Raw genomic sequence first — 15,249 nt, 5'->3', positions numbered from 1 at the left:
GAGGCAGTACATACTTCTCTCTTTGAGCTTCAGTTGCCTTCTGTGAAATGGGAACACGTTAGATAAATGCTGGCTAGCAAGGCCCCCTAAAATCTCCTGGTGGCCAGAGTGTAGAAAGACTCACTTATGTAGGGAAGCTGCCACAATTTTATTGGAATGGATTAAAAAAACCATTTATTTATTATTTTTTTGTGTGTGGATGCTAGAGTGTTCATATGGTGATCAGAGGACAGCTATGTGGAGTCATTTCTCTCCCACCTTTGTGTGAGATTGGGGGCTGGAACTCTGGATCTTACAGGCAAGTGACATTACCCGCTGAGCCATTCACCAGCCCCTCCACCTTGGGAGTGGAACCTAGGGCCTGGGTGCAAGGCCTATGCTCTATTACTTAGCCACATGCCTAGCCTTCTTTTCATTTTTTATTATACAGACTGGGCCTTGAGCTCACTGCATGTGTTGTAGCCCAGGCTGGCCTTGGACTCTTGGCTAGACTTTCCCCAAACCAGTGTTAAGTTAGAACTAAAGACTGCATGTTCAGTGACAGTTGTAGCCCTCATTGTGCCACACCTCCAGTCCTTGTTCTAGCATGGTGATGTGGCTCTCCTCAGATCCAGTATTTCCCCTGCTAGGTAGACATCCAATAGACACGGCCACCAACACTGCACCTAAGGACTCCATAGACTCCAGGTGTCCACTGACAGCTGGACAAATACTCAGAGACATTTCCACACCGAAGAGTATCATATAGCAAGGAAAATGAATAAATTCTTTAACTAATGATGTCAGACGAATCACAGTGCGGAACAAAAGCAAAAGCTGAAGAGTGTACTCTGGGTGAGTTCAGCCATATAGTATAGAGTCCTAACCCTTTCTCAGAGTGATAACTACACACACGCACATAAAATCTAGTACTTAGGAATCTGAGGCAGGAAGGTTGTGAGTTCAAGGGGGAGCCAGGGTTCTCCTGCAAGACCCTGTATCAAAGAATACAAAACAAGAGAAGAAAGAAAGAAGGAAAGAAAGAAAGAAAGAAAGAAAGAAAGAAAGAAAGAAAGAAAGAGAAAGGAAGGAAGGAAGAAAGAAAGAAAGAAAGAAAGAAAGAAAGAAAGAGAGAGAGAAAGAAAGAAAAGTAAAGTAGTGAGAAGTTGAGAACCAAGCATGTGACAACACAAGCCACAGACTTGGGGCTGGAGAGACAGCTCCGTAGTGAAGTGTGTGGCTGTCCTTGTAGAGGACCAGAAACTGTTCAGTTCCTTAAATCTGTGACAGTTATCAACTGCCTGGAACTCCAGTTCCAAGGGAACTCATGCTTCTTTGGACATTTGTACCCACTTGCATGAGCGAGCATGCACACACACACACACACACACACACACACACACACACACACACACAGATGCATACAGTTAAAAACAATACAAATGAATCTTTTTAAAAAGCCAGGGAATCAGTTTCATTCAGAAGGGCTAGTGGCTGAGTGAGGACATAAAAGAGACTTTGGGAAGATGGCTTCATTGGTTTTGTTTTGCTTTGTTTGAGATGGGGGTCTATTGTGTCCAAGGATGGCCTTGAACTTGGTACATAGACAAGGCTGGTCTTAAGTTTCTATTCCTCCTGCCACTGTCTCCCAAGTGCTGGGATTATAGGTGTGCACCACATACCCAGCCTGTTTGTTTGTTGTTTGTTTGTTTGTTCCTGGCTTTGTTTGGTGTATTCTTCCCCCTGAGCCCAGGGTTTTGTTTGTGTTAGATGAAGGCTTTATCAACTGATCTACATTTTCAGCCTGTATATATATATATTTTTTTTTTTCCACACAAGATCTCCTACTTAGTCCAGGCTGGACTTGAACCTTTGATTTTCCTGCTTCAGTCTCCCGAATCCTGGCATCAATAATCTTGACCAATATTTAAAATGCACCCCCACTGCGTGTGTGTGTGTGTGTGTGTGTGTGTGTGTGTGTGTGAGAGAGAGAGAGTAGTGTATTCATGTGTGAGAGGGTATCCACAGAGGTCAGAGGCATTAGGTTCTCCTAGAGCTACAGCCACAGGTGTTTATGAGCTGTCCGATATAAGTGCTGGGAATTCGACTCAAGTTTAGGAGTCTGTTCTCTTAACCACTGAGCCATTTCTCCAGCTCACATTCCAGATTTATTTTTAAGTGCAAGTCAAATTCATACAACATAAATTTGACATGCTTTGTTTTTGAGTTTCAATGCTGGGTGTATTCTGTTGTGAAATCTCTTTGACGTGAGTTTTTGGGTGCAGTTCAGTCAGTATCTTTTATGTTTGGATAAATGTTTATTTGAGAAAGAGGTGGGTTCATTAAGATGGATCAGTGAATACAAGAAGGGAATAACAGACTTTCACAAGTTGTCTACTCTCATGCACATGTATATATGTGCAACATACAAAATAAATAAAATGCAATACAGACTTAACAAAAAAGGAGTGGGTGGCCAACACCCCGGCAGGAGTGAATCAGCACTGTTCTCTCCCAGGCTGGACTGCTGGTGTCTCCCTTCTCACTGTGACCTCAGACAAGTCATTTCCTCTCCCTGTGTTTCCTTATTTGTAAAGAATGATGGTATCAGGCTTCAAAAGCTCCCATTCAAGGGCTAGAGAGGTGACTCTGAGGTTAAACAAGAAACGTTATGGCATGGGTGGCTCACAACCATTTGCATGTCCAGCTCTGCATGTCCAGCTCTGCAGGACCTGAAACCCTGTTCTGGCCTCTGAGTGTCTTTACACTCCACACTGCAAGGGGATATAACCATCCACAGATAGACATAATTAAAACATTTTAAAAAGCTCATGTTTGACAAATGTTTCCTGAGTGCTCACTCCATGAGATGGGGGAAGAGATTAAATAAACATGATTTCTGTCCTCCTGTTTCCATCTGGGGAGGGGACATGTCCTGAATTCAGTGTGACATTATGAATTTGTATGGGAGATTGGGACAGGATAGACACAGATGAAGGATGACCAGTTGAGCAGAAATGCCACTCTTCCCAGGCTGGAAAAATCAAGGAAGACTTCTTTAGGGAGATAACTTTTAAAAACTGAAACACGAGAAGAAAACAGACGATTGTACCAGGTAGAAGGAATACTTTGTACAAAGGAAAGGATAACAATAATTTGTGGGGCAGCGCACACATGTAATTCTAGGACTTGGAAGACTGGCACAAGAAAATTGGTGCCATAAGTTTGAAGCCAGCCTGGGATATATAGTGGACTATGTATGTGGGAGTTGGAGCCATGGAGTGGATAGGATAAGGCTGACTTTCTGGGTATACGGTACTGGAAATCACTAAAGGCCCAGGCTCAAAGTTTAAGGCTCTCCTTACTGTGATTGTCCTGAAACTTTTGCTTTGAGAAAGGGGCATTACAAGCTGGGTGTGTGATGCATGCTTTTCATCCCAGCACTCTGGAGGCAGAGGCAGGGGGAGGCCAGCTTGGCCTACAAAGAGAGTTCCAGGACAGCCAGGGCCACACAGAGGAACTCTGTCTCAAACTCCGCCACCACCACACACACACAAAAAAAGGGACAATGCATTTATATTTCTTACACCTTATAATCCTATTATGAATAAATCTTAATTTTTTCCTTTGAAATTTTATTTTGAGGGCTAGAAATACGCGTCTTGGCAGAGCACTTGTCTCTCATGCACAAGGCCCTGGTTTGATTCCTAGTGCCACATACACTTGGATGTGGTAGCACAGGCCTGTAATCTCAGTTGGTAGTTAGAAGCGAGACGATCAGAAATTGGAGGTTATCTTTAGCTATATAGTGTGTTCAAGGCCAGCTTGGGCTACATGAGTCCTGTTCAATAAAACAACACCCTTCCCGGGTAGATTTCTACTTATTTTATTTGCCATATCCTTACATACTGGCTCTATTCCCAGACCTCTGTTCTTTCCTTCTCCTTTGCTGGAAATGAAACACCATGCTATACACACACCATGAGAGTGCTCTACCATCGAGCCATACTTCTGGGCCTAAATCATTATTTTCCTTCATTTTCTTTAACTTTTAAAAAGGATTGTTTCATTCTTATGTGTAACAGGTTTTTTGTTTGTTGTTTTTTTCTATGTATGTATGTATGTATGTATGTATGTGTACCATGTGTGTGTTTGTTGCCCATGGAGGTCAAAAGAAGGCATTGAATTCCCTGAGACCAGAGATACAGATAAAGACAAATCTGAAACACTATGGGGTTACTGGGAATTGAACCCAGATTCTCTGAAAGAGCAGTAAGTATTCTTTTATTTTAATATTTCTTTATTTTATGTATGTGAGTACACTGTAGCTGTCTTCAGATACTCCAGAAGAGGGAGTCAGATCTCATTACAGATGGTTGTGAGCCACCATGTGGTTGCTGGGAATTGAACTCAGGACCTCTGGAAGAGCAGTCAGTGCTCTTAATCTCTAAGCCATCTCTCCAACCTCAAGCAGTAAGTATTCTTAACAATTGAGCCATAGCTCTAGATTAATATACATAATATATAATACACACACATATATGTATATACACACATACACACGTGAGATAAGGTCTTCTGTATTCCAGCCTGTTTTTGAGCTTGCTATATATATTGCAGGTCATTTTTTTTATTAGATATTTTCTTTATTTACATTTCAAATGTTATCTCCTTTCCTAGTTTCTCCTCTGAAAATCCTCTATTCCCTTCCCCCTCCCTCTGTTCTCCAACCCACCCACTCCTGCTTCCTGGCCCTGGCAGTCCCCTATACTGGGGCATAGAACCTTCACAGGATCAAGGGCCTCTCCTCCCATTGATGACCGACCAAGCCATCCTCTTGCAGGCCATCTTTAGCTACGTAGTGTGTTCAAGGCTAGCTTGGGCTACAAGAGGATGACATGAACTCCTGATTCTTTTGCTTTCTACCCCTGAGCCCTGAAATGAAAGTTATGTATCATCATGCTTCATCTATGCAGTGTGAGAGATGGAGCTCACGCCTTTGTATATGCTAGGCAAGCACTCTATTACTGGGCTACACTTTCAGCTTTATTTTAATTAATTAATTAACTAATTGATCAGAATTAGTTAGGTTTTTGCAAGACAGGGTTTCTCTGTGTTAGCCCTGCTGTGCAAACTAGGTTGGCCTCAACTCCACCTGCCTTTGCTTCCCAAGTTCTGGGATTAAAGGCATGTGCATGTAAGTTAATAAATTGATTAAAATTTGGGATAGGGTTTCATTATGTAGCTATAGCAGGACTGGAGCTTGCTTGGTAGAGCAGGTTGTTCTCAAATTCACAGAGAAATGCCTACCTTTGACTTCCAAAAATTGAAATTAAAGGTGTGGGCCACCTCAGCCATATTTTACTAAAATGATAAATTATGGTTGTATATATTTACTGGGTACAATATGATGTTAGAGAATATTCCTATGATGGAAAATGACTAATCAAAATGGGAGGCTTTTCATTTGTGGTACTGAAAGTAGACCCCCCAGGCCTCAAATATGCAAGGCAAACATTCACCTATCTCCAGTCTAATGGAGGGATGGTGTGGTTAGTAAAGCCACCGACTGTCCCTGTAGAGTCAGAGGTTTCTGATCTGATATGTTTATACTTTAGATAGGCCCACCTCATTCAAACCTCTCACTGTGCACAAGAGCTACTCCGTGTTCTGCCACGTTGACTGGGGTTAGGGGTTGGGGTGGGGATCATCCACACAGGTCAGAAGAGGCTGTTATCAAATGTGATGCGCTGTCACCCTCTGCTTTAGTCTCTGGAGACAGTATATCTCATCAGATTTAGAGTTTGGCCGGCAGCCGCCAAACCTCAGCAATCCTCCTGTGCCCACCCTTCGTAGCGCCAGGGTTGCAGAAGCATTCGGCAGCGCCCAGCTTTTTACATGAGTAGTGGGGATTTGAACTCAGATTCTTATTCTTATCTCCTGAAGCACCTCCAGAGGTCTTCATTAGTTTGCTGCATACTGGGCCACTCCCCACATTTCCCCTTTTCACTTTCTCTTTTCCTTTCTTTTTCTAGTGCTGGAGGAGAAACCCAGGGCTCCCGGTATACTGGACAAGTGCTGTCACTGAGCCACAGCTTCAGGTTATGTTTTTTAATGTAATTTTTTTTTTAAGGAAATGGGTCCAATCTGCTCATGATGTGACCAGCAGTCCCAATGTGCCACTGAGCTAACACTTCCCGAGAGCGGCCCTCTACCAGTGACCCAGGGATCCCAGGGGAGGGAATTACTGTTCGATTACAGTTTGATGCTGTCTTCCAGTAGCTGAGCTCTGCTTGCCTGCAGTGGAAACTGGCTTGACTGCTGCCCTGGCTGCTTTCCCCCCAGGCTTTGCCTTCTTACTCCCCAATAGGGAAGTTCTAGGGTTGCCTCCAAATCACCATTTTGTACGGAAATTAATTTATTTGTTTTTGTTTTCTTGATTCCGTAGCACAGGTTAACCTCTAGCCTTGGTGGCAAACAAAACGCAAGGGTCCATTTTCAGTACAAAAGTCCCTTAGATGGGCATAGGTTTCAGGTAAGCAGAAGGAAGGCATTGGCTTCTTTGCCCTAACAGCTTGTGCCTTCTTCTTGTCTGGCCTTTTAGTTAACCTTCTTTCCAAACCAAGGTTATCTTTACAGGATGAGAGGGTACAGGCAGCTGGCTGCATCATGACCAAGAGCATACATTGAAAAAAGGGGGAGATGAATGGATAATGGAACTCAGGCAACATGCAGCAAAGCGGGGAAAGGAATTTTGATTAGGACCATTAATAAAAAATAAAAAGGGACAGTTTTCTCCCAATGGGGCGCCATTGCCAGTTTTGTTGGCATTTCACCTTACAAGGTCGTAAAATAAACTGCCTCAATTTTTGTCATCCCAACTCTCTAGTACTCATTGTCAGGAGGGATCAGTCCCTAATACCCACAGCTTCCAAGAAAACCTCCTTCCTCTACCTTCCAATTGCTATGATTACAAGTATGAGTTCCCATAGCCAGCCTGACTCTGTTGTAGTGCTAGAATGGAGATCCAGAGCCTTGGATGGGCAGTGGTGGCAATGCCTTTAATCCCAGCACTAAGGAGGCAGAGGCAAGCAGATCTTTGTGAATTCAAGGCCAGCCTGGTCTGCAGAGCAAGTTCCAGGACAGCCAAGGCTACACAGAGAAACACTGTATGAAAATAAAAAACAAAACAAAACAAAAAACCCCCACAAAATAAAACAAAACTAAAAGCCTCTTGCTTGTCAACTAGGTGCTCTCCCACTGAGCCACACACACATTGCTTGCATTTTGGTCTCTGAGGAAGGTGATACTCATAGAGATTTCCTTTCAGTGGTCCCTTTATTAGAGGTCTGTGGTTGCTCAAAGGATCATAGGGATAAGGCCTCCTGGATCTTCAAGGGTCTCTCAAAGGAGTTCTTAGTTTTCAACCTAGAAGAAATAAGAGAATATGAAACTTAGACGTAATGTGTGGTTGGGTCTGCCCTCCTTGCTATGGAATCTTGGATATAGGACAGGACAGGAGCCCAAAGTGAAGGAGTGGACACCAAGCTGATGGGGAAATGTCTACAATCCCAGCACTTGGGAGTCTAAGGCCAAATGATTTGGAGAGTTTAAGGCTAATCTTGGGCCCAGGAGGCAGGCAGATACATCTGTGTGAGTTCCAGGTTACATAGTGAAAATACTGTCTCAAGAAACAAAAAAAACAAGAAACAAAACAAAACTAACCCAGGTTATACCACAAGTACAAGTCCCTATTAAGACAAATCAACCTGGCAAATACAGAAGTGGATGCTCACAGTCATCCATTGGATGGAGCACAAGGTTCCCAATGAAGGAGCCAGAGAAATACCCAGGGAGCTGAAGGGGACTGAAGCCCCATAGAAGGAACATCAATATGAACTAACCCGTACCCTCAGAGCTCCTTGGAACTATACCACCAATCAAAGAAAACACATGGTAGAACTTTTGGCTCTAGCTATATTTGTAGCAGAGGATGGCCTAGTTGGTCATCAACGGGAGGAGAGGCCCTTGGTCCTGTGAAGGCTCTATGCCAGGACCAGGAATGGGAGTGGGTGGGTTGGGGAGCAGGGGGAGGGGATAGGGGATTTTCGGAGGGGAAACTAGGAAAGGGGATAACATTTGAAATGTAAATAAAGAAAATATCTAAGAAAAAGAAAAAACAAACTCAAACATGTCTGCAGGGAAGGGCAGGCAGATAAATAGCTTAATGAAAACAGGAGTGGTAATATAGAGGTGAGGCTAGAGGATCCAAAATGAAAGACCATTCCCCACCTTGCCTCAAAGTCAAAACAGCAGGCCGGGTGTGGTGGCACATGCCTTTAATCCCAGCACTCGGGAGGCAGAGGCAGGCATCGGATTTCTGAGTTCGAGGCCAGCCTGGTCTACAAAGTGAGTTCCAGGACAGCCAGGGCTACACAGAGAAACCCTGTCTTGAAAAACCAAAAAACCCCAAACAAACAAACAAACAAACAAACAAACAAAATCAAAATAGCGGCTGGAGAAATGGCCTTGCAAGCATGAAGACCTGAGTCTGATCCCCAGAACCCACATAAAGATGCTGGGTGAAGTGGCATCTTTCAATCCCAGCACTGGAGATCTGAAGACAAGAAGACTTAGCCTACTAGCCAGCAAACCTAGCCATTTTGGTGAGCTTCAGTCTGATGGGAAATCCTGTCTCAAAGGAGGTAGATAGATGCCTTTCCTGAGGGTAAAACCGGAAGTTGTCTTTACCACCACAGACATAAACACACACATGCAAATGCACGGCCCCCGCACACACTAAAAAGGAAAAAGAAGGAAGTAGCAGTTGGATGTAATATATTTCAAAAGCCTGCAATCTCTGCACTTGAGGCAGAAACAGGAGGGTGGAGGGAGTGGAGGCAAGCCTGACCATCACAGTGAGTTCAAGGCTAGCTTGGGTTAGACTGTGTTTCACAAACAAAACAGACTCTGGTAATGTGACTGTGCGGTTAGGTAGTGGTAGAAATCAGAGGCTGGGTGATACTTTTATTTTGGTTGTGCTGGCTAGGTCTAGATTGCTCTAATGTAAAGGAGCCTCAGGAGTCAGGGAGTCAGAGGCTATCAAGAACCTGCAGGGTTGGGATGAGCAGAGAAGAGCAACACAGGAGTAGGGACTGGACTGAGGTTTTGCCACCAGTATAATTTGGAGCAGGTAGGTTAGGCTTCTATGAGCAGAAGCCTTCACATTAGGAGTCTAGAGTGAGTTCTAGGCTGGTATCCTGAGGTAGTGTAGGCAGAAGGGTTTTATCTTAGGTATTGTCAGAAATTGATAAAAAATGTTATAAGACAAATTGCTCTTCAGATGAGCAATCTTCAAAGCTGAGTAGTATCAGGCCACAATCATGATGAGGCCCCGAAGAGAGAAACTTCAGTTCCCAAACAGCCCAGGCTGTAGCTGTGGCTGAACCGCAACAGTGGTTTGGGGTAGAGAGCTGGACAGCAGAAGTCTGTAATCTAGCAAAGCTATGTAAAGAAGGCCGGACTGAGGTCAGAGAGGTGGCATCAGAGGTGTTAGGAGTTAGGCAAAAGGTGAGATGACTGGGGCAGGGCCAGGGCTGAAGTTGTGTCGCAGAATAGACAGGACAAATGATGCCATAGAGAGAGACTCAAGGTTGTGCCTGAGCCATGTTTCGAAGATGCATGGGTGACAGGCTAAAGCTCAGGCACAGGGACAAGCAGACTCACCTCTGTGAAGTGAGGCCAGGTGCGCAGCAAGTTGAAGAGCGCGTTCCCGGGGCAGTGGGTGACCACTAGCTGGCGGTGGCCAAGCAGCTTGTAGTCTGGCCGCAAGAGACCTGCGCGAATTGCGCAGCTCGGGAGCGCGTCGCGCACTGTGTTCAGCGCAGCTTCGTTGGGCAGTGACCCAGTGTAGTTGCCCACAAAGGCCACACCGAAGCCGCGGGAGTTGTAGCCGCGTGTGTGCGCACCTACCCAGTGCCAGCCACGGCCCTGGTACACATAGCCGTCGGAGCCTACCACGAAACTGTGGAGGGGATGGGATATTTTAGGATCAGCGGGACTTTGTTTCTGTGCCTTACAACACCAAGTGCAACACACTGCTTCTGTTTCATTCAATTTAGTATCATTTGAACACCAAGTGCAAACCCAGAAACCTTTCTTTCTTGCAAAATGGTGCAGAATACCCTAATCATAGCATTCAGAGAAAGAATCAGGCAGAACTCTATGAGTTCGAGACTAGCGGTTTCCACATAGTGAGCTGCAGGCCCGCTGAGACCGTGTTTCATTAGGAGGAGGAGGAGGAGGAGGAGGAGGAGGAGCAGCAGCAGCAGCAGCAGCAGCAGCGGGCTGTGGTGGCCTAAGCCTTTAATCCCAGAACTAGGAAGTTCGAGGCCAAGGTTCCAGGACAACTTGGGCTACACAGAGAAAACCCTGTCTCTCAACAAAACAAAAGAAAACAAGCTTTCTCCTTTTTGAATCTACCCCTAAGAACCAGTCACATCCCTCTTCACTCTTCTGTCACTCTCCCTTGCGGGACTCATAGCCCCACCAGTTTTGGACCTCGCCCCTTATTTTGACCACAGTATGTTTTTTGACCATGCCCACTACAAAATTCTTCTACAACTTGTTCATTTCAGCCCACTCATTCTACCCCCTGCCTTCCAGTCCCTTCCACAGTGGTCTAGGCTAGGTCCACCTGTAGCCGATGTCATCCCAGCTGCGCACATCCTGGTGGAAACGCTGCATGGAGCGCATATTGGCGGCGCAGCTCTGGAAGGTGGTGCAGGGTGGCGCTGGCACGTATGTGTGATGCACATATAAGAATCCAAGTGGCAGCCGGAGTGGCGTTGGGTGGCCTCGGTAGGGAGCAGCTCCCCAACGGCAGCGGGGGTGAATGGCTGGGCATCCTTCAAGAGCAAGGGAGCATTAATTAGACTTTGATTATCAAGCATTTCCTTCTGGAAGACAGAATCACTATTAAAATGAACCTGTGTGCATTCCTCCAGCCTCCAGGGTTTGAAAAACATCTAGTTTTAGACCAGGGAGATGGCTCAGAAAGCATACACAAGAAAGAGAGGAAAGAAAGAAAGAAAGAAAGAAAGAAAGAAAGAAAGAAAGAAAGAAAGAAAGAAAGAAAGGAAGGAAGAAAGAAAGAAAGAAAGAAAGAAAGGAGGGAGGGAGGCAGAGAGGGAGGGTGGGAGAGAGGGAAGGAAGAAAGGAAGATATATATATATATATATATATATATATATATATATATATAGGATCCACTATATGTCCCACTTCTAGGAGAAAACCTAAAAGTGTGAATATGGTAGTGTATCCCTGTTAATCTCAGCATTTGAGAGATTAAGGAAGGGGGCTTTCAAGTTCAAGACCAGCCTGGGCTATATATGTAACCTTGTCTCAATAAACAGGTTAAAAATAAATCAGCCCTCATGTGTTGCCTTCCAGTTGTGAGCTGCCTCTTGTCTTGGATAGGTGTGGAGTTCAAGGCTCATGAAGCCCAGGCTGCCCTTGATATATATTCAAGAATGACCTTGAACTTCTGATTCTCAGGTCTCTACCTCTCAAGAGCTAGGCTTACCAGCATGCACCACTATGTACAGTTTACTGTGGTGGTAGGAATCGAATGCAGGGTCTTTCTTATGCATGCGCTCTACCCCAACCCCCCCCATTTTTTTTTAACATTTTTAACATAAGAATTTATATGATTTTTATTTACTCTTCAAGGACCAACTCTAGCATTTCTTTGCCCATGAAGTTGTCTTTATAGATTCTGCTGTCCCCCTGGATTTCCTGAGCCCTGGATCCTGCTGATCCAGGGGATCACAGTGGGCCATAAGTGTCTACTTAAGAGGATCCAGGGGGAACTCCTTACCCAGGAAAGCCTCAGTGAACTCCTTGGTAGCCAAGGTGGCTACCTGAGCCAGCTGCTCTTGGCTAATGTTCTGCAACTGTAGATGTTCTGGCTCCAGTTTCTGTAACAGGACAAGGGCCTCCCATACCTGCTGGGCCAGGGTAGGGGCTGAAGTCAAAGCAGCACCGTTCTGCCTTCGGAAGTTACTTCGGAACACCGGGTCTCCATTCACCCCAGCTCCATAGTACTCTCTTAGCAGGTGGCTGAGGGGTGGGTGGGGCCTAGGGATTTGGCTCAAGTGGTTCCCAAGGAGAGCTCCATCTAAGGCACCATTGAGGAAAGCCATGGTGAGCCTGGATGCCTGGGGGTCCAACAGTGTGAAGACCCTGGGGGCAGTAAGCTGGTCCCAGCAGCCCTCAGTTCCCAGGCCTGGAGGACTCCAAGTCTGGGTCCTGTGGAGGAAGGTCAGACCTAAGTCACCAGCCAAGGTGATTGCCAGGAGTCTGTCCACAGTGGTGGGAGTCTTGGCTTTGTCATTTGGTAAAGTGGCTCCAACATCTGGAGAAGAGGCATTTGGAAAAGCATCCTTGAGTACTGGCCAGGTGACTCCAATATTGGCCAAGGTGTCTCCAGCATCACAGGGGGTAGCCAGACAATCTGAAGGCAAGTTAGCAAGGCTGTGTGCCTGTAGACCGGCCTCTAGCCCAAACAGCAGAGGCTTCACAGCTACAGTGGAGCCATCAGGTGCCAGCACCACTCCATATTCCCGCCCATTCTGTACATCATGTTGAGCCACCTCAGAAATCAGTGCTTGAAGCTCCGGGCTGAGAGAGTGAGGATCTGGCTCTGTAGTGTTGTGGCTTGGTGCTCTCAGCAGCAAGCGCTGGTGAAGGGAATTGTGGGTGCTGGAGTTCTTGGCTGACAGAATCCATGCAGAGGCAGTGATGCTGGCCTCAGTCACTGGTACCTTTTGCTCAAGTTCAGCAAGGGCCTGGATGATGGAGTCCATGAGCAGAGGCAAGGAGGAGGCTGCAGGAAGAAAGAATGAGTCAGCCCAGCCACCCAGCTTCATTTGTTCTGGAATGTTCCTCTGTTCAGGTCACATTCTCCAAGTGTTCCTACCTCTTCATCGGACACCATTGTGACCAGCACTACCATTGTGTAGAGGAAGAAATGGAGGCACCCAGACTGTTGCCTGTTGGTTAAGGAGGTAGAACTGTCTGAGCACTAACTAGGGAGCCATGGAAAGACTATAAACAGGATAGAGGCCTGGCCAGGTTAGCGTTTGTGGTGGTTTAAATAAAAATATCCCCCATAGGCTCATAAGTTGGGCCCATTGGTCATTAGGGAGTGGTGCTATTGGGAGGGTATAGGAGGTGTATCCTTGTTGGAGTGGGTGAAGAAGTGTGTCACTGGGAGTGGGCTTTAGGGTTTCAGAACCCCAAGCCAGGCACAGTGGCTCTCTCTCTCTTGTTCTTGCTGCCTGTGGATCAAGTTGTAGAACTCTCAGCTCCTCCACTACCATGTCTGTGTAACATGCTTTCCACCATGCTAAAAATGGACTAGACCTCTGAACCTATAAACCAGCCCCAATGAAATGCTTTCCTTGATAAGAGTTGCTGTGGTCATGCCTGTAATCACCTCATTTAAAAGTGCTGAGGCAGGAGGATCACTACAAATTCAAGACTAACCTGAACTACATAGTTCCCTGCCATCCGGGCTACAGAGTGGGATCTTGTCTCAGACAGACAAACAGACAGACACACAGACAGGTGAACAGACAAACGAGTAACCAAAGGGCGGGGAGGAGGATGGGTTTTTCCCTCTTTAAGAAAAGGAATGCAAGCCAGGAATACTGGCACATGCCTTTAATCCCAGCAGAGGAAGCTGATCTCTGAGTTTGAGTCCAGCCTGATCTATAGATCAAGTTCTGGGATAGCCAGAGCTGTAGTAAGACCTTGTCTTGAAGAATGAAAGAAGGAAAGAAAGAAAGAGAGAGAGAGAGAGAGAGAGAGAGAGAGAGAGAGAGAGAGACGCAAACAAGCAAGTGGAAGCTAGAAATGTTTGGTTATCAGGTCCACAGTAGAGTTATGGGTTGTTGGATAATTGCCAATGTTTATTGAAGCACTTATCATGTGCCAGTGACATATTTAACCTATTTAATCCTCACAAAGCATTATAAGGTATATCTCATTAGCTTCCTGTTACAAGTGAAGCATCTGAAATGGAACTGTCATGTTAGTTGCTTCAGGTTACCCAGCTAGGAAGTGGAGGAGGTGTGATGTGCATCTGAGAAGGTAGGTTGTTTTGTTTGTTGCAGGGGCTGCTTCTATATTGGAGGCTGGCCTCTAACTCATTATATAGTCCAGGCTGACCTCCCACTCATGAGCCTCCTGCTTCAGCTCCTATGTTCTGGAAACAAGTGTTTGTACACCTAGAGCCTCAAGGTCATTTTAATCCTAGTGTCTGGAACTGGTGCTCTTCTGTGGGCAATGCAAGTTACAATTCTGTAACTTGGCTCTTTTCTGTGTAAAATATCCTTTCTCTTCTGCTTCTCAACCAATCCCAGCTCTCCTTCCTCCCATCCTGGTTCTGTGTATCTCTTCTCCAGGAAATTATCCTTAACTTTTGCCTCCAGGTCTCCAGGTCTTTCTGGCATCCCTTCCTTGATTCTATGGGACTTGGATCATGTAAGGTGCCAGAGTGGCAGTTTGCTAAGAGCTGGAACCTTGTCCCATTAGGGTTGAACAAAGCAAGTACCCCTCCCCCTCAGGCCTCTGTCCTCGGACTCACCTGCCCCTGGCTCTGACCACAGCAGCAATCCAAGCACGATCCAGAGGGCACCCCAGGCCTTCATGGTGGGTCTCCAGTTCCAGGGCACAGACCCAGCAGAGAACCTCAGAGGCCCTAGGAGGATAGGAGCATGAGAATTAACTTGTTGCGGTCACCCCAGTGGAGGTAAGGTTGTGTGGGAGTAGAGAACCTAGGTCAAGGTTATCTGGTCTCAAAGTCCTGTCCCCGTCCAGAGTGACATGATGGGTCAACAAGACAGGTCCCTGCCAGAAGAAGTCCGTAGACTGGGAAGTTCAAACTCCAGAAATGTAAAATTATAATCAATTATTATTTTGCAGAATTGGGATTAAATCTAGGAAGTTAAGCAAGCTGGGCAAGCACTGTGCCTTTGAGCTGTGTCCCCAGCTTCCCTTTATTTATTTATTTATTTATTTATTTATTACATTTTATCTTATTCTATTTGTTCTAAAATATTTTTTAAAAGACTTTAGTGAGTTAAAGTCCAGCCTGGTCTACAGTCCCCTTTTTACATTTTATTTATTTTATCTTATTTTATGTATTCTAAAATATGTTTTAAAAGACTCTAATGAGTTTCAGGGCAGCCAGGGCTATGTAGA

The 15,249-nt window shown here is 45.6% G+C and overlaps 1 protein-coding gene across 1 annotated transcript; it reads right to left on the bottom strand.

The window, feature by feature from the left end:
* Positions 1-7,298: 7,298 nt before the first annotated feature.
* Pglyrp2 (peptidoglycan recognition protein 2) lies at positions 7,299-14,837 on the bottom strand. Its single transcript, XM_021149664.3, has 5 exons — positions 14,633-14,837; positions 11,861-12,868; positions 10,676-10,886; positions 9,706-10,003; positions 7,299-7,407 (listed from the first exon to the last, which is right to left on the bottom strand). The coding sequence occupies exons 1-5, from the start codon at positions 14,694-14,696 to the stop codon at positions 7,396-7,398; spliced, it is 1,593 nt and encodes a 530-aa protein (XP_021005323.1). The 5' UTR covers positions 14,697-14,837; the 3' UTR covers positions 7,299-7,395.
* Positions 14,838-15,249: the final 412 nt, after the last annotated feature.

The sequence above is a fragment of the Mus caroli genome, unplaced genomic scaffold (genome assembly GCF_978045245.1).
Source record: "Mus caroli unplaced genomic scaffold, Mus_caroli_1 scaffold_18, whole genome shotgun sequence".
NCBI classification, from domain to species: domain Eukaryota; kingdom Metazoa; phylum Chordata; class Mammalia; order Rodentia; family Muridae; genus Mus; species Mus caroli.
The sequence above is the reverse complement of the archived record's forward strand: the minus strand, read 5'-3'. Positions and strand labels throughout refer to the sequence as shown.